General features: G+C 38.2%; 1 protein-coding gene across 5 annotated transcripts in view; it reads left to right on the top strand.

Annotated features, from left to right (window-relative positions):
* Nucleotides 1-19,369, top strand: part of myom2b (myomesin 2b) — a 56,204-nt gene that overhangs the window by 36,162 nt on the left and 673 nt on the right. For all 5 annotated transcript variants that reach the window (XM_077594997.1, XM_077594996.1, XM_077594998.1 and 2 more), the window contains 37 exons: nt 948-1,051; nt 2,596-2,653; nt 2,779-2,933; nt 3,022-3,108; nt 3,681-3,769; nt 4,563-4,610; nt 4,778-4,942; nt 5,024-5,185; nt 5,253-5,394; nt 5,565-5,764; nt 5,905-5,958; nt 6,044-6,171; nt 6,331-6,514; nt 6,626-6,800; nt 6,906-7,027; nt 7,116-7,303; nt 7,451-7,577; nt 7,707-7,885; nt 8,617-8,731; nt 8,931-9,093; nt 9,181-9,287; nt 9,444-9,488; nt 9,793-9,929; nt 10,508-10,652; nt 11,466-11,528; nt 12,196-12,263; nt 13,536-13,649; nt 13,819-13,906; nt 14,492-14,530; nt 14,899-15,004; nt 15,682-15,748; nt 16,169-16,265; nt 16,417-16,453; nt 17,620-17,642; nt 17,726-17,781; nt 17,851-17,940; nt 19,189-19,314. In XM_077594997.1, coding sequence (XP_077451123.1) covers nt 948-1,051; nt 2,596-2,653; nt 2,779-2,933; nt 3,022-3,108; nt 3,681-3,769; nt 4,563-4,610; nt 4,778-4,942; nt 5,024-5,185; nt 5,253-5,394; nt 5,565-5,764; nt 5,905-5,958; nt 6,044-6,171; nt 6,331-6,514; nt 6,626-6,800; nt 6,906-7,027; nt 7,116-7,303; nt 7,451-7,577; nt 7,707-7,885; nt 8,617-8,731; nt 8,931-9,093; nt 9,181-9,287; nt 9,444-9,488; nt 9,793-9,929; nt 10,508-10,652; nt 11,466-11,528; nt 12,196-12,263; nt 13,536-13,649; nt 13,819-13,906; nt 14,492-14,530; nt 14,899-15,004; nt 15,682-15,748; nt 16,169-16,265; nt 16,417-16,453; nt 17,620-17,642; nt 17,726-17,781; nt 17,851-17,940; nt 19,189-19,314 — 4,053 coding nt within the window. The remainder of the gene's footprint in view (nt 1-947; nt 1,052-2,595; nt 2,654-2,778; nt 2,934-3,021; nt 3,109-3,680; nt 3,770-4,562; nt 4,611-4,777; nt 4,943-5,023; nt 5,186-5,252; nt 5,395-5,564; nt 5,765-5,904; nt 5,959-6,043; nt 6,172-6,330; nt 6,515-6,625; nt 6,801-6,905; nt 7,028-7,115; nt 7,304-7,450; nt 7,578-7,706; nt 7,886-8,616; nt 8,732-8,930; nt 9,094-9,180; nt 9,288-9,443; nt 9,489-9,792; nt 9,930-10,507; nt 10,653-11,465; nt 11,529-12,195; nt 12,264-13,535; nt 13,650-13,818; nt 13,907-14,491; nt 14,531-14,898; nt 15,005-15,681; nt 15,749-16,168; nt 16,266-16,416; nt 16,454-17,619; nt 17,643-17,725; nt 17,782-17,850; nt 17,941-19,188; nt 19,315-19,369) is intronic.

The following is a 19,369-nucleotide window of genomic DNA, read 5'->3' on the forward strand; positions in this document are numbered from 1 at the left end:
TCTCAAAGACAATGTCTTACCATTTGAACCTAAGGAGATTTTGTTCAGGCTTCCTAAATATTACATGAATGTTGTTTTGTTACATGTTTGTACAGTTTTAGCTAAGCATTGCAGAGGTTTACGGTTACAGCGTGAGAGGCTCAGGTGCCCCTGGACTGTAGCACTGGTTTCACTTTTACTGAGTTGGCCAAAGGTGACACAATGACTTAACCACCTGTAACTACCTTTCAGTTCAAGTCAAGTTGAATGTACCCTTAGTCATATTTGTTTTATCATTCACTGCTGGATGTATAAGGGAGTAAGTCATGTGCTGTTTTAAAATGTATGTCCTATTGAAATCCATATTATATTTTTTTAATCGTTTCATTTTCTGAGATTTCAGAGAGTTTGAGGTCAAGGAGTATAATATATTTTTTCTACTTGACCTACATATGTGATTGACAGGTTTGGGTGGCACTTAACGTGTACTTGAATATATGGAGGGGGTCTTTGAAAAGCAGACTCAGTTCATGTGTCAGCATAAAGGGGCTTACATAAGTCAATGACCAGTACTCTATATTACGTTATCACTTTGTGTGTTTGTATGATGCTCACATTAATTACAACATTAAATTAATGGTATGCTCTTGCTCATCACCACTGATCTCTACTTAGAAAACGATACCCTTGTGCCTTTGAATATTAGGTTAAACATGTGTGTCTTTAAGTCCCTTGTCAGTGAGAAGTTTCCAGTAAAAAAAACATCACTTAACGTCTATTATTGTTGTGGCCTGTGAGTACTGAGTGTGCTTTGTAACCAAATTACTCTTTTAAGAAATTTCCTGAATCTTGTAAACATTTGTGTGTGTGCTTTTGTCATTATCTCTGTGCAGTCTTACTTCTGGCAAAAGTTGTCATGTTTTGTTATCTTGCAATAACAGTGTGTGTTTGTGCTGCTGATCCAACAGGTCAGTAACAGCGGTGTCAACATGTCGGGGTTGATCAAGCGAGGAAGTTACAACCACAAATACCACCATAAACAGTGCCAGTATGTGGTCAAAGAATACAGCAGGTACAGGATATGTGCTGGTTGCAATACCAATTCCAAAAGAAGCTCTTAGTATGATGGCTTGTAATCATGCTGATTGTGCTCTTACTACTAGTATTTAACAGAAGGTTTGCGTGCAAATGAAGCCATACTGCAAGATTTGGATATTTCAAAACAGTGCACGTAATCTAAGTTAAATTTCAAGATCAGTGTAAAGTTCACTTTAATGGCGTTCCATGGAAGCGCCAAGCTTGGATATAGTAAAATCTCAAGCTGGCCATAATTGCGTGTGACAAGTAACACGAGTACTCTCAGGATGCTGTGTCCTGTTAGGACAGCAGTCTAAACACTCCAGCTTACTCTGTTAGAAAATTCATTGCACTGAAGAGTACGTTTGTGTCCATTCTGACAGACCACATTAATAAGAAAGGGATATCAAGTGCTGCTTTGAGCTCTTTTATTCCCACACGCTAAACCGGGGCTGCCTGAACTCACTTATGTAATTTCACAGGAGTATAGGTGACAATTTCTCACACATTATTATATTGAGCCAGAAATTTCTGTTAAGCATCTTGTTTGTGATTTGGTGCGATTCACTTTGCATACTTCCTATTCCTCCTTTTTTCTCTCTCAAGACTATTTTTGGCCTCTTTTATTTATTTAATTCTAGATACTTGTTATTAAGCATCCTGCTAGTGCACAGACCTGTCAGACATAACAATGTTTGCTTTGATAGTTTTCAATTCTTTCTTGTAGCTATATTCTTATGTGTTAACTCAACTTGATGTGAATGTGATATCTTAAGTGTCCTGATTGACATATGTGGAAAAATTGATAATAATCATATTTGGTCATTCATATGTTCAGATCACTTCTGACAACAGGCTAACCAATATACAGTTCCGTTTGGTTCCGACATTTTTGTGAATTTCTGTAGAAGTTAATATATCCATTAGAAAGAGGATTTTTAGTCTTGCTTCCTTGTCTGTATGCAACATCAACCACCTCATCTGTGTCAACACTTTTCCAGATTCCCCCAGGCAACGTATTTGAATGTTCCTCTTTTTATCTGAATTCAAGCCTTTCTTCTTGTTTGAGAAGTAGCAGAGGAATGATTTCAGCTGAAGGGCATAAAACCCGCCAAGACAACCACTTGCATGACAAATAGAGCTTTGCACTGTTGAAAAACGTTCCTTAGAATTTAGCTCTGAGTCATCATTCTTCCCTAAGTCAAGCACGTGAAAGGCGGAGAATTGAGTTGAACTTTTTTTTAAAACCAAAGCAGAATAAATCATTGCTACAAAAAGTCAATGATTTTAACAACTACAAATGTATTTACTTATAATATAGGCTCCAGCAACCCCCGTGACCCTAGTGAGGATAAAGTGGTTCAGAAAATGAGATGAGATGAGATCTGATACCAAAATGTTAGATGCCGTTATTGTCAATGTCAAAATTTGTGTTGAATGTGAGTTGAATTTCGTTGATGAACAAAAATAGCCCATTTACTAATAATGCAAAGGGTTTAAAAAGCTATGAAGTAGTTTAACAATATGCCTGTTGTTCAGCTCTGAAGAGGTGGTGGACAGATATGAGTACAAAACACGGGCCCACATCCAGGAAGTGGTAAGAATGCTCTCACTTCCTATTGATTCATGTGTTTATCTGAAGGATAACTCCTTAAATATAAAGACCATTCTATGATGTGTTCAGTCTACTATAAGCACTGGCTTTCTTGTTTCTCCATTTAGTTAAATATGAAGATGCCACAAAAATATGTGCGAGAGGAGCCGATGATCAGGGGCCCATCCTTCCTGGTTAGACTCAGGTCTCACACTGTCTTTGAAAACACTCCAATCAAACTATTTTGCACTGTGGAAGGCTATCCTCAGCCTATTGTGAAATGGTGAGTTGGGAAATCATCTCATCCAAAATCCAATACGTACCAGCTTTGTTAGATCGGGTCTAAGCATGAAACCGTATCTTTGACTTAGGCACAAAGATGGAATGATCCTGGACATGTCCTCTGGAAAATATCTCGTTGGAGCTAAAGGAGGAACCCACTCTTTGGAGATTTCAAGGTAAATTAGATAAGGTCCTGTACCAATACAATAATGTCATGTGCTAGAGCATCAAGACCCATATTTGCTCCCTCCCCTCATGGGAAGCTCAGCTGTTCAAGCGCTGACCTCAGTGTAAGATGATACTCAAGGATTCCTTCAGCTCTGGCTCTTTCTTTGGGTCCAATCTCCTTTACATGCTGCTCTCCATTACAAACAAGGCAGAGCAATGGCACTCTTGCTGATACTTGAAGACAAATATTCAGCCTCCTATGAGCTACCTCCATGTTCACAGTAGAGCTGGAGCACGTTTGACATGCACACGCTTACAATCCTCTAGCTTTATGCAGATGCACTGTCATCCACCGCCAGTGATGTCAGTTATCATGTCAAGAATGCACAAGTGTTATCTTGGCGCCTGAGCCGGAAATATTAAAATAGTTTGTAATAGAAGGAAAGCATAAATGCAATTAGAGGTGAATGTTATCATTTGTCAGGTTTAGGTAATTTCACTTTTGTTATAATCTCTATGGATATTTTGGATGAAAAAGTAGGAAAGTGATTGATGTGGTTTTATTTATTTATTTTTGCAGATGTTCTACTAATGATACAGCAATGTACACAGTTGTTGCGGGAAACATCCATGGACAAGCCTCTAGTCAGGCTTCCATTATTGTGAAGAGTAAGTATAGCTACATTATATCATCAGGATTTAGGTCTTCTTGTTTTTATTACAGGGTGAAGGCAGCCTGTCAAGTCGCCTCTGAAGTTGTGGTTGTTCTTCTTCCTGTTGTTTCTTTGAAGTCTTAATCCTCCATTATTCATGAAGTGACTACCTTGATACTTGGTTATGTCGCATCGGACAGTATCTATCCAACCCCCTGAGCTAGTTGTGTTATTTATTTTTCGTGTATCAATTATTAACAAACTTTTATTTGCCTGTAGGTGAGCCAGTAGAGGGCATGCACACATTTTTTTTAAAATTTCATTTTCAACACTGCTTATTCTTGTCAGGGTCACAGGGTGTTGGAGCATATCCCATCTGAATTTGGGAGAAAGGTGGCCTACACCCAAGACTAGTCGCCAGTCAGTTGCAGGGACCACTTAGAGAAAGACAACCACCCACACTCACAAACACACCGCCACTAAGTGGGAATTGATCCACGCTGCCCACACAGCAATTTTATTTTGCTAAATAAAGCACTGCAGCAACAGGTGGAACCTCACTTATTTTAAAAATCTAAATTTATTGCTAATTAAAGCATTGGAATCACAAAAACCTTACCATTCATTTAATCTATTTACTCTCTTATTAATTTCCAATAATTCAAGCCTGAAAATCAGGTATACAGAGGTTGTCTAGTTTAGCATTTCTAGATTTGATACATGAAACAATTTTAAATACTACATTCTTCATGTTTAATTATAATAAAAAAATAACCTTCTTTCTTTCCCTCTTTATTAAACTTTTCTAGGGTACAAGAAGGAAGAGTTTTGTCCATATGGATGGATCCCTTACACTGGTATGTTCCAATTAATTCATAAGAATTTATGTCAGAGGATGATATATTTTTGTAGTTTGGGTAACAGAAATTACTAAAATATCTGTTTTGTGGTATTAAAAAAAAGGTTTGCAAGGATTTTAGAGATTTGTCTCCTCAGTTTTCTTTTCTACTTCATTTTCTCTCAGTTTCAATACTTCCGAAGATCCATTTCACAAAAATCCACATTACCTTCCTGGAGAAATTCGGTCCGGTGTTTGCTTCTGAAGGAGATTCAGCCACTCTGACTGCCACCATGAACCTTGAGCCCAACTTGGCCAACCTGCAACCTGAAGCACAGTGGTACAGAGATGGTAATTGGTCACTATTCAGTCTTGTTTTTTTAATGTTCTTAGTGTAATCATGTGCCTTTTTTTCCTCCACTTCATCTCCAGATACTCGTTTGTTTGATTCTAAATGGGTAAAGATCGAAACCGGCAGAGGAGTCAGCACCTTGACTCTTCCTGACCTGTACAAAGAAGACGAAGGCTTGTACACACTGCGGATGGTCACAAAAGGAGGCATTGCAGAACATAGTGCATTTGTCTCCGTGGCAGGTCAGGAGTTTTAGAATTTTTTTTCTCACACCACTGTATAAAAATCACTTTGAAACTTGTTTTATAGATGGTCCACCACCGGTTGTTGGTGCACCTGGTGCCCCAATGGACATCAAAATCCATGATGCAAACAGGGACTATGTCATTGTGTCATGGAAGCCTCCCAATACTACTACAGAGGGTCCAATCCTTGGATACTTTGTGGACAAGTAGGCATTGGCGTTAACTACCACACAAAGCTAAAACTTAATAAGGCTATGTTACATGATATTCTATCGCTAGTTAGTGTCATTCAGTCTTGTTTTTTCAATTTTTTTTTATTTCAAGAATTCCTCTCTCATTCTGTTTCATTGTTTCATCTTTTCACTTCACTTTGCAGAAGTGAGGTTGCAACAGAAAACTGGACTCAGTGCAATGATCAACCCATTAAGATCTGTAAGTACCCAGTGGCTGGCCTGTTTGAAGGACACTCTTACTGCTTCAGGGTCCGAGCTGTCAACGCTAAAGGAATCAGCAAACCTTCCCGAATGTCTAACCCCATCGCCGCACTGGACCCGACTGAGTTTGACAGACTACAAAGTGGGTTGCACTAGAACACTGAGACCAATATGATATTAACATGCGCTTAGAATATTTTCTGATTAACAAAATAAGTGACGGTTAGAATGCTTGCACATTCCGAAATGCTAAAAAGTACATTATTTCCCCCATTTCTCTAGCTAAAAAACTTGGGGGAAGACTGGATGTCGTCTCTTACCATGATGAAGTTGAAAGTGGGTTTATTGATTTTATGATTCACTCTTACTTCAATTGGTAGTGGTATTTTTGTGCACTTATATCCTGTGTTTTTATCTACAGCAGACGGAAAACCTCCCGGTTCTCCATCAGGGATTTACGCTTCGGAAACTGACAGGACTTACATTGTTTTAAGCTGGAAAGCTCCAGTAAACTCTAGCAAAGTTCCAATGTGGTACTATATAGAAAAGGTAAGGCAGTGGCTTGTCTCTATTGAAAATGCACTTTGACTGTTGTTTATTGCTACTTTAGTCTCATTTCAGATATTCTTCAAAAACAACATGATTATTACTTTGACTCAAACAATAATGCACTGTATGAAAGTGCTACATATGCCTCTTTCCATACAGAGCACAGCTGACAGTGATGCCTGGCAGCGTGTTAACACGCAGGTCCCTATTCGATCCCCTCGCTATGCTGTCTTCAACCTGTCAGAGGGTCAACAGTACAAATTCAGAGTCCTTTCCGCAAACATGTTTGGAACTAGTGAGCCTTCAGAACCAAGTCGGCCCATTGAAACCCAAGAAATTAAAGGTCCGAAATTCTACTGATCTTAAACTGACGGGCCTTTCAGGCAATAGCTATCGTACAAAAGTATTGTTGTGATGGTGCCTCTAATGCTCTTGCCTCATTTTACGGCATCAGGCGTGCCTTCGGCTCCCGGCCAGGTGATCTCAACACGGGAGACGGACACTTCTGTCCTGATCCAGTGGGCTCCACCTAAGGAACCCAACAATCTTATTGGCTACTACATCGACCAGTGTGTCAAGGGATCCAAAGACTGGACCTCAGCAAACCACAAACCACACAAAAGCACTAAGTATATGTTTCCAGTGAAAATCGTGGGCAGATTTCATTGCTCACAGTGGTTTGTGAAGTTATTAACTATGAGGAGCTTAAAACTGATGTTATGCTCTGGTTACAGATTTGTGGTTAGCGGTCTTACAACAGGAGAAACTTATGTATTCCGTGTGCAAGCTATCAATGAGATTGGCCTCAGTGAGGAGTCGCAGGAATCTGCACCTCTCACAGTGAAGGCTGCACTCAGTTAGTATTTTTTTTACTGTATCTTGCCATTTGTGTATAATTAATGCTTCAACCACACCATTTGAACATTGTTTTTGTTTTTGTCCAGCCACGCCTTCTGCTCCATATAAAATTGCTTTGGTGAACTGTGATGGACATTCAATGGTCCTGAGCTGGAAGAAGCCCAGTCACTCCGGGGGGTCAGCAATTAAGGAATATTATGTCGATAAGAGACGCAGTGGAACAAGCCTGTGGAGGGAGATCAATATCCCCCCAATTGCTGAAAGACTTTTCACGGTAATGTCTATGTAAAACCAGATGAGTGAAACAAATCTTTACTAATAGTGAGTTGTTCCTTTGGAAGTACAATTAAAGAACTGTAGGGGGTATATTAAAATCAATGACTATTTTATAAAGTGACAGTAACACTGCATTCACTGATAGGTGGATGGTTTGACAGAAGGAGCAGTCTATCAGTTCCAACTATATGCGGCCAATCTTATTGGCTTGGGACCGGCATCCGAACACTCAGCCGACTACACTTGTGAGGCCTGGACGATGCCCGAGCCGGGTTAGTAAATGCAAAATACAATACAAAAACAAAAAACTTGTCCAAGATTAAAAGGACTGAGGAAAATATCCAACTTGTGTCCATGATAATATAAATCTTTAAGTATTTATTTTGTGTGCCATGCTACAGGCCCAGCCTATGATCTCACATTCTGTGAGGTTAGAGATGATTCTGTGTTGCTGGAGTGGCAAAAGCCGGTATATATTGGTTCTGGACCTGTTACTGGTTACCATGTAGAGTATGCGAAGAAAGGCACTGATGAATGGACTACAGCCAACGAGACAGCCACTAATCAATGCTTCCTTAAGGTGAAGATACCTGAATTCCTTTGGGAAAACAGCCTTTATGTATGCGTTATTTTCACCGTGTTTTAATTATTATTCCACCAAGTCATTAATTATTTATATGCTAATGTATGGATGAAATGTTTCTCGTTGTTTCTATTCTATATTGGAAACATCCAAACATTTATTGTATTTAAATACGCTATGTATCAGGCTGTATAACACTGGCATCTACTGCACAAAATTGGTAACTGCATGTTGGACTAGGGATTTATTATTATTATTATTATTATTATTATTATTATTATTATTATTATTATTATTATTATTATTACATGCCATTGACGACTATAAAGAATAAAATGTGAGAGAAAGGAGCTCTATTAGACGGAAGCGTATTGCATTCACTTAAAAAAAAGCCCTGACCCTTTTTTGAATTAATTTATTTTTGGGGTTGCTTCTTGAATTAATTATTTTCTAAAACTCTGTTTTCGAAATAATTTATCTTAGTGTTTTTTTTCAAAAGTATTTTTCCAACTCCTTTTTTCTAATTAATTTATTTTGAGGGTTGTTTTTACCTTTGTTTTAACTTTCTTTTCTTCTCATTAATTAATTTTCATTGATTTTTTTTTAAATTATTTTTTTCTTCCTCATTTTTTTTTCTTAGCCTGGCCAATAATTCAAAAAACAAGCTACGTTTTGCAAATTCTAGACTGGAGGACACTCACACTAACAACATTTTTTTAATCTCCTAGGTGACAGGTTTGGAAGTGGACTGCACATATGACCTTAGGGTGCGTGCTGTGAATGCATCAGGGGTTGGTATGGCCTCAATGCCCTCTGACCCCGTCACTGCCAAGGCTGTGTCAGGTAAGGTCTAAACATCTTCCAGTCCTATTCATTTAAACTTTATTTCATACTAATATCACTCCCCCCCAAAAAAACCCTCTTCAAAGTAAAAAAAGGAACTTAAATGTAAAGACAGGCACCTTCTTAGTCATTGCCAATGAAGAATGGTGCAGTCACACTTTGTCAAAGAAAGTTGTGCTTTTTTTTGCATGTAATGTAGGCTCACAGGAGGTGTCCTGCTGTGTGGATAAGAAGACGGGTGACATTGTTTTCACATTTGAGGCATGCCAAATGAACGCAGGCTCTCAGTTCATCTGGAAGAAAGATTATGAAGAAATCACAGATTTCTCCAAAGGAATTGAGATCAAAACTGAAGGCAACAAGTAAGATCACACGCACACTTTGACATCTTTAACGTGATTCATCTGTCAGTCTTTATCTTTCTGTTTCTTTAATGCCCTGCTTCATAGAACTCAGCTGATCTTTAAGAATGCGGATAAAGGAGACTTTGGGACCTTCTCTGTCTCTGTCACTAACACAGACGGAGTTTCTTCCAGCTTTTCGATTAACTCAGACGGTATGGGCTTTTTCAAAATTTTGTAGTTGTGTGTTGTCATTCTGACAAACCGCAAATTACAAAAAAAAATGCAAATCTAAAATCCATTGCATTACTTTTTGTCAAATATTCAGTTTGATACCTTTCCTCTCTTACACTAATACACTTGTATTTCAGAGATGAAAACACTGGTGGCACAGAGTTATGACGTCAGACACCCAAGTAGGTACCTTTGGGTGAACTTTCAATTTCTTAAATCCATCCACCGCTCATCCTATGCTCTTTACCGCTCTCCTCTCCCATCTCTACTTACATTTTTTTGTCTTGGTTCTGAAATAATTCTCTTGTTGGATTTAAACAACCCTTACCTGCTTTTGCGTCACCTGCCGAACCAAAATTCACTTCTGCACCTCATCTCTCTTCCTCTTCTCTGAATGCGGAGAGACTGTCCTCAGGCCCTGGTGGCAGAGAAAAAGAAAATATAATGTTTTTTTTAACCTCTTTTAAATGTTGTGCTTTCTTCTAGTCATCCCTCTGAAGTCAGAGTTGGCCTATAAAATTTTGGAGCGAGGCAGAATGAGGTTCTGGCTGCAGGCTGAAGAGATTTCCCCCAGTGTCACATACAAATTCTTTGTTAATGACAAGGAAATGTCTGCAGCTGATGTAAGACCCTGTTTTAGATTGTGAGGCTGGTTTAGATAAGATTTTTTTTTAAAGTATGGAATGACTTGACTCTGGGCTATTCAGTGAATTGCATTCTTTAAAAAATGATTTAAAAGTCAGGGCGGCTCGGTGGATAAGTGGTTAATGCGTCAGCCTCACAGTTCTGGGGTCCTGGGTTCGATCCCAGTTCGGTACTCCTGTTTGCATGTTCTCCCTGGACTTGTGTGGGTTAATTCTGGGTAACTGTTTTTCTCCCACATTCCAAAAAATGCATGGTAGGCCGGTTGAGCACTCTAAATTGCTCCTAGGTATAAGTGTGAGCGTGAATGGTTGTCCGTCTCCATGTGCCCAGCGATTGGCCTGCCACCAATTCAAGGTGTCCCCCGCCTCGTGCCCGAAGTCAGCTGGCATAGGCTCCAGCATCCCGTGATCCTGAGGATAAGCAGTTCAGAAAATGAATGAATGATTTAAAAGTGTATGTTTAGACAAAACATTATCCTATTCATCTATTATTTTAAATGCAGCCCGAAAAAAAAATCCAATCACCCCCCCAAAAAAAATCCTTTCTGTGTTTTCAGTCGATCAAGATGGGCCATGATGTGTCTACAGGCATCATTGAGTTCATCTTGGACACCTTTACTGAAGAAAATGAAGGGACATACACATGCCAGATAACAGATGGAGGCGGCAAAGCACAGAGCTCAATGGTTCTTATCGGGGATGGTAAGAGGAGCCTGTAGACTCACTAGAAGCAACCAATGAAGTTTGATCATCTTCCCAAGTCAAATGCTAACAACAAAATTAACCATAACGGATGTTTTATGTAATTCTTTAGTACACTCATGATATTTATATAATATTGAAATCCACTACAACCCTGTAATTAGTCATTGGGTGAATCCTAAGACAAATGAATGTTTCCCTGAATCAGACCCATTTTGTCATCAGTAAAAAACAAACCAACCATTAGCTAATTGCAAAGTACCTCAGTTTATAAACCATGTGCACAGATGGACCTTAAAAAACTGTTCAGTCTACTGAAGCTTTTACTAATTCAATTATGAGAACCGTGCAAAACATTACAGTCTCTCAAGTTGATCAAATTGAGGAGTATTGTTTCCAAATTAATTAACTGAAAAAGGTTTTACCCGCTTCTGAAATTTTAATCTTTTCCAGGGCTTCTCCACTTTAATCTCATCAAACAAATCAGACAAAAATATAAATAAAAACACATTCTGTGAGAAAGAGTGGGAAAAATATCTGCAAAAACTCATCAATAGTTCTAGAAAAAGGTTTATTTCAGCTATACATTTATACAAAAATGTTTTAACCTCATAAGGCCTCACATCCACATTTGTGAACATCACATTTTTGGGTCACATAGGCCACGGTATTAGCATTTAATACACAAGTGTGGCCTATGTGACCCAAAATGTGATGTTCACGTATGCGGGCGCCAAAGGATAGAAGGTTGAATTGCAGTACATTAGTTGGAGAACCACCGCTGATTCTGTGTGCATATGTGTGTGTTTTCAGCTTTCAAGGCTGCATTGGCTGAAGCTGATTACCAGAGGAGAGAGTACATTCGAGTCAAGGAGGGTATGAAACACATTACACACTTTCTATGAGCCCCATACATCACTTTGACTAAACCTGGAATGCGGGAATCTCTTTTGCCACGGGACACTAATTTATTTTGAGAAAAAAATACCTGCACAGTCTTCAAATGGGATGTCAAACCAGAATTTTGATTTTAATTCTTCATACTAATAATTGATTCTATATAAAGCTATTCAGACCAATCTAAATAATGCATAAGGTACATTTACACAGCTAATGTGATCAAACAGACATCACATGAGGTCTCATCTCATTTTCTGAACTGTTTTATCCTCATTAGGGTCGTGGGGGGTGCTGGAGCCCATCCCAGCTGACCCTGAATTGGTGGCCAGCTTATCGCAGGGCACAAGTGATACCATTATTTTTCATTTCACCATTTTAAAACCCCCTTTGTATGATACTGTTCTACACAGACAAAAAATATCTTTATGTTGCTTATCTTACATTAGCTTATTATATAATGTCCAGGTGTGGGGAGCATTTATGGGGGCCCACACTAAAAAAAGAGAAGCTTGCACACAGAGATGTAAAAGTACTGCTAAATTATTCATTTGACTGCTCCCGCAGTTGAGGCAATAAAGGTCCACAAGTAGTTAAACATAATTATGTTTCATCAGTATTTTTGTGTCCCATTGCTCAACAACAGGCCCCCACTTCTGTGAGTTTTTGTCCCTTCACGTGGGAGACGACTGCTCCGTCACACTAGTTTGCAAGGTAAATGCAGCCAAACTCAATTATTGAACATTTGCACTCGAAACAAACAGATGGCTCACTTGTGGCTTGCTAATTTGCCGTTCAGCTCTGAGCCGGTGCATGAAATAATGGTCTTTAATGATAAAGTCCAGACTGAGACTCACCAAAATGAGGCTGCTGGGATTTTGACTTTGTGAATTATGAAAAATAAAAAGAAGTTTGAAAGAATATGCCCTCATGAGAAGCAACGCTGCAAGTACTGCAGAAGTTTTTCGGCTGGCATGAAGCAGAAATGTGTTTATGGTTTGAAATACATTATTTAGGGTGACTAATTGCAAGCCACAAGTCTATGTAGTGAAAGAACAACCTTCTACATCACAGAGAGCAAAAGTAAATGGGCCAAGTAAATCTTAATGAACATATAGTGAACTTACAAATACTTGGTAAATCTACAATAAGCAGTGAGTTATTCAGTATAAGTTGGCGCCATTAAACGCATTAGGAAGACATTTATTTCTACTCACAATACATTTTAAATAGGAGATTAAGACTAAATTGGTCCAAAAGAAGATACGATCCTCCATGTAAAAAAATGACTAAATATAGTGGCTTAATGGAGGTAACACGGAACATTAGACCTATGATTAAACATTTTACAAGCGGTTAATGAAGATAAAAGGCCGAAGCAGCTTTTTTGATAGCAATAAATATACAATCAATTTTTCCTTCTTTATCCATCTAAATTCAGCGAGCTTTGCAGCAGTGTGAGTTGAGTCAAGGAATTTATAATAAGTACAATGAATAATAGAATAGTATTCATAAAAGCAAATGCAGTAATATCCAGCCTGCAGCTGTAAGCTAACCATCTTCGAACGAGCCACAACAAAATGATGGCCATATATTGTCGATGCTAAATGTCGCATAAACGCATTCTAGAGGTTTTTGCCCTGACAGCGACAAAACAAAGCCCATACGTAGATATAGTATATTGCAGCACTAACTTTACCAGCCTTTGCTCACCCCATTCGATCAACACATTGCGTCTCAAATATGTAAAGTATTGCATTATTCAAAGCAAACTTATTGTCCCCGGAAAAAGATTATTTTCTCCTACTTTTGATGGACGCACCAATTATTGTCGGATTGCTTGCATAATTTATGCGCTTTTCTGCTTTCCTATGCTATTTCTAAATGAAGCTTGCTCTGCTGCCTAACCTCATCAACCATCATTTGAACTACCAGATTCCACTTCAATTACAGTAAATGTTTCTGTATGTTGTGTTTTTATTGTAGGTCGCTAACTTGAAGAAAGAATCGGAGTTCCACTGGTTCCGAGAAGACACGGAAATCATCCCTGATGTGAAACCTGACCTAGCGTCAGGAGTTTGTAAACTGACAATTAAACTGGTAACTTCATTTAATTTCTGGTGATATTTCAATCTCTCGATACAATTCAATGGATGGCTGATGTAAAAGAAAATAGCAGCCAAAGATTTTCCTAATGAATTAATTAGGTAGATGCAGGTAAAAACTAAGACATCAAAATACTCATCATTTGATTTCTGCTTGTCTCCAGTTCTCCCTTAAAACATCAGGGATTTACAAGGCCACTATCAGTGATGATAGAGGAAAGGATATGAGTCAAATTGACGTGTCTGGAAAAGGTAAACAAACTAAATTAAAAATGCAATTGATTTAATACAGGTAAACCACAGTCTGAAAAATCGTTTTCTCATTAAAGTGAAGGGCAGAACATGTTTATGTAAGCAACACAACTGGTTAATACGATCACCTTTGAATTCTATTTGTAACCTTTAACTGCGGCATAAAAATAATTAAATGTGACAGTTTGCTTGCCCACAACGCGTTGGTTTATTTCTGAGATTATTTTTTTCCTCTTTTAACCATATATCTCCTGTGATGACTATTGTGTACTTGTGAACATCTCTGCGACACATTTTACGCTTACAATCTATGCTTTCAGCACTGGTCCAACTGCACAATCCTATGAAATTCCAATGAGGTGTAAATTAACACCACGGCAGTGCATATTTGATATGGCTTCCGAACCATTGTTAGGCTGAGTATTAGCTCTAACTTGCAAGCAAAACATTTGGAATATGAGCACTGTGCTCATCACAAATTAACCATGTAACAGATTCAAAACAAATATTAACCAGTTTCATTAATTTTTATATATTTGCACTACGACTCTAAAGCTTTTTCTTCTTTTTTTAATTACTTTGTAGTTTTTGAAGAGGCCATAAACCAGATCACCCAACTGGCAGGTAAGTGTCTTCTTTCTTCACACGTAGTATTGATGACAGTATAATGAGTATAATTAATTAGAGCATCATAAATGATACACATAAAGTACAACAAGCCTTCATTTATGTGCGGCTTGTGGAACACTCTCAAACTACTATAGCATTCATATAAGATGGCCACAATAATGGTTCATCATTTGTGGGTCAATAGAAAAAAAATGTGATCCTTTAGTCATGCAGCTCTTCATGCATGTAAGAGAGAAATTGAATTACACTTCTCCTGATGTTGGGGAAAGGTCCCCGGTGACTCTCAGCAGTCGGAAAGTGTCTGTGTGATTTTCGAAAATAACCTGTGTGCAACCCTCTCCCACCTCCATCATTCCCATCAGGAGTGAGTGCACAAGAGCTGGTGATCCACTGCACAGCTACTGGCATTCAGCTGCAGTGCCACATGAAGTATTACACTTCAGAGATGAACATTGTCTGGTACCATGGGTAAGGCGTCATTTTGTGATAACAATTACCGCTAAGCTTAGAAAAATAAAATAAATGAAACAGAGCGTGCCAAGTGCAGGGTGGAGGGATTGGACAGGTGATTATTTTAAGCCTGCCTACAAACATGATGACCTCAAAGTATGTTGTTTGGCTTCTCTGCTCATGTCAAGGTAAAAAAAATAGGGTTTGGGATGGCTGATGCAAGTGCTTTCATTATCCTTGTTATTGTAGAAAATTGGCCTGTTTTGTGCCAATACAAAAAAGCCTCTCCTATCATTATCTATGAAGAAGCACTGAACTTTCTGCTTTTAAAAGCAGTGCATGTGGCTCTAAAGATTTTAATGTGCTGGGAATATGCAGGGACAAGGCTTTAGGGAAAGAAAAAGACTGAAGGGGAAAGGCAAGAGTGACACGATTAGCCGAAGCTTTTGAGGTTATTTAATTATTCATAGAACACAAATTACGGAGATGAGATTTGTAACCTCTGCTCACGCCTTCTGTGAATGCACATGACAGATTGCGAGAGAAAGAAAAATTGGTATCCCTCGGCGTACCATTAGGCTGGCGTGTAAACATGATTTTCTATTACCTCAAAAGTAGGCAGTACAAACTCTCATATAAACAATAATTGCCAACATGTGCACGCACTAATACCCCTTCCCGATGTTTCTCAATAGTGAGAACAAGCTCTGCCCCAGTGACAAGACTGTGATAGGAGGAACCCCTGCAATGGCAACAATGGAGGTAAAAGATTTTTTTTTTTAACAGTGTGCCTGAAAACGTCCTAATTATAATGACATTAAATAAGAATGATTTATAGGCTTGTATGTAAAACAAGCAGGGTCCCCGGTCGCCAGTTCCACCTGCTTATTTAGAACCAAAAGACAATTGTTGTGCTATTAGAAAAATGGGTGTTTAACAAATAAAACATTGAGTTTACACACCAAGAGAAGGTGAAGAAATTCAATCACTCGTCGATTAGGATCCGACAGCCGTTTCTGGCAACCCAAAAAAAATTCAACTCTCTACGTTGCACGGTTTGGACAAACGTAGCAAGAGAACCTTAACATACACACACACACTCACACCCATAAAGCACACTTTATAAGGATTATAGATTAAATAGACGCGGATGAAATGTCAAATGGATTTATGGATTTTCAGATCATTGAGCCAATTGATAAGGACAAAGGGAAGTACCATATCGTGATCACTGACCCTGAAGACTCACACAAACGCACGCTGGACCTCAGTGGTGAAGGTCAGTCCTCTTTTGTCTCTTTCTTAGTTTAAGATTTAAAAAAATTGTGCCGGAAAAAAGAAACACTTTCTTTGGACTAAAGTAAAGTTTTGAAAGAACACAGTTCAGTGTGGTCACTTTAAAAGTAAAATTTATTTTTTGTCTTTTACAGTTTACGAAAAAGCATACGCCGAGTTCCAGAAACTCAAGTAAGACCAAAAAATACCATTATATAGGTTAAAATCAGGAAAGCGTATTAGGCTTTTGACATTTTATAATACAGATTTGGAGTTTTGAAGCTAAAGTAAAAACAAGGCCCATAAACCACTCTCTAATAATCATAGGCTCTAAGAAACAAGTAATCAGGTGAATGGGAGTCTCCAGATCTCACTGGAAAAATGAAACAAACGTACAGAGATGGGAAAAAAAAAACCCTAAAGAGACAAGGAGCACTTCCAAAAAGAAGACAACGTTCCAAAATTTCAAACACATTTTCGAGGTGACAAGGAACATAAAGCGTAAAGCACAAAAAAAATGATACCAGGCAGGCAGGACCCAATCTATCAACCAAAATATTACATAGTGGCTAGTAAAAATAAATAAATAATCATAATGACAAAAAAGGCAGACTGAAAACCACCAATAACCCTTATCAAAATTAACATTCAATGAGAGGTGTTGGGGAACATCATTTTACCAACTGGAATGAACAATAGGTGCAGCTTGGTGCTTGCATATTTAGTGTCAAGATGGAAAAAGGAGAACACAAATCTCTGAACCTTCCGGTTTTAAGGCTAACATTTCACCCTCCACGCAGCTCTTATTTTTCTCTTCTACTTGTTGGCAACAACTTGAACAAATATCAGAGAAAAAAAATATAATTTTGGTTTGGCATATTGGCTAAAAGATCACTTTTGAGATTCATCTACCTATTTCCCAAACATTAAGGGGCCAAAATGGGAAACAAAACATCATGGAATTGGAACTTTGTGTGTGGGGGACCTGGTCGCCATTTTTGGTCATGGGTTAAATGTTGCAGCCAGCCATGATGTAAATATCAGTCATTAGACTTTGGGCACTTACAGTGCCTTTCAAAATCAGCAGGACCTCTGTACATAGAAAAATTAATTTTACTCGGAAGTTGCATCACTAAATTAGATTGGCTATATTTATCTTAAAGTGGGGTTTTGCTTCGAGGTTGCAAGACTCATTCCAAACTGGAATGAGCTCATTTATCTTGACACTACTGTGTTGGGTGTCTGTCATTTATTATGTTGTTGGGCGACAAAAATGTGCTTGTTAAAACAGCAATTGGAATTTGTAGCAATTTCATTTAACTTGATCTGACTTTTTCTATTTTTTTTCTTTCCATTAGGGCTGAAGCTTATGCCGAAAAGAGTGAGTGCACGATTTTCACTCTGCTTGTATAAAATATTTTACATATCAGGGCAATTTACTCAGTGACTAGTGTTTCATTACAGATCGCGGTAAGGTGATTGGAGGGCTACCTGACGTTGTCACCATTATGGAAAAGAAGGTAAAGTCTGGTTGTGCATCTATTTAGTTGTCATATTATATGAATACATCTTCATATGTGTATCATTAGACCCTGAGTTTAACATGCACAGTGTGCGGGGATCCCAAACCTCAAGTTTCTTGGCTAAAGAACGGAGTGGAGGTCGAGCGTGATGATCAGGTAAAATAACACCTTGTCAGATAAAGGCGTAGTGCTTTCAGTTGCATGCACAGCCTCTCAAGCATGAAACCAGCATATTTCACTGCCCTTGTGTTGGGCCTCTTAAATATTTCAAATGGTTTTTTTGCTGCTTAGTTGACAAGTGGCATTAGAACAATGTGTGTCTTTTTAAAAATATTATTATTTTTGCTTCTTCATTTTAGTATTTGCTTTTGTATGATGTGTTTTGTCTTCATTTAGAGAGTAGTGTATGTGATGAGTAAAGGATTCTGCATACATTTTATGTCCTCCGACCAATGGTGTCAGCAAAATAAGCCTGGTCAAACAAAACTAAACTAAAGCTATCATTCTTTTAGTGGCCTATTTGCCAACTTAGTACAAAGTAAAGTTGTTTCCCAGTCAGTTTCTACATGATCTGCATCCCTTTGGCTGCTGCCGCCTTTGAAGATTTACGTTAAAGAAACAGCAGCGTAGGTCCAGGAGGAATATAGTTTACGTTTTGAAGGTTTGCCCTCGTCTTTTCTCATTTCTTTCAACTGCTAACAATGTGTCTGAAACAAGGACTGATGTCCTTGGTGATCTGTCCACCAAAACACATGAGGAACTTCTAACCCAGAACCAACAATGCTTTTGTAGCTATGAACAGGAAACAGAAATCACTCATACTCTGACATTACTTGTTGATTAATACTAATATAAATGAAAGTGTCATTAAAATACAGAAGAAAGTAGGTTTGGAAATGATGAAGTGTTTTTAGGATCTTAAGCACCAAACCTTGAAGTGATACGATATGGTTGCAATGTTTTGAAAACAGTGAGGATAAAATCCAAATACTCTCTATAATGTCTCTCCTATAATGCATTTTTTTATATGGATTGTGCTTATTAGTGTCAGGAGTGCCCATTTGATTTAGATAAGAAGCAGGCCGGGTTATCAGTCATTTGCAAAGCAATTTATAAGTCATACATTCATTGAAGTCGAGCAGTAGGTTGAATAAAAATATAGACAATCCATTTTATACTTCATTGTTGATGACGCTTTTATCATATAATGAATGTTGAGTAGCAAGATAGATGAAAGGAGAAAAATGCATCAACAATTTTATTTGTCTTAAATAACCGCAGGGATGACTGAGAATCACAGTAATGTGTGCACAAATAAAATAAACATTATTTTTTATTTTTTTATTTGGTGTTTCGATTAAAGATCCCAAATTGACACTTCCAACATTTGTTTCCATGTTCCAGTATGTGGTCTCCCTTGACCAGGGCAAGTTTGCCAGTCTAACAATCAGAGGTGTTTCCATGGAGGATTCCAGCAAATATTCCATGATTGTCCAGAACAAATATGGAGGGGAATCTGTGGATATTGTGGTGAGTGTTGTTGTACCACACATCACCGAAAATATCTTTTTCTACATTGGACTTC

This window comes from Stigmatopora argus, chromosome 2, assembly GCF_051989625.1.
Source record: "Stigmatopora argus isolate UIUO_Sarg chromosome 2, RoL_Sarg_1.0, whole genome shotgun sequence".
Lineage (NCBI taxonomy): Eukaryota > Metazoa > Chordata > Actinopteri > Syngnathiformes > Syngnathidae > Stigmatopora > Stigmatopora argus.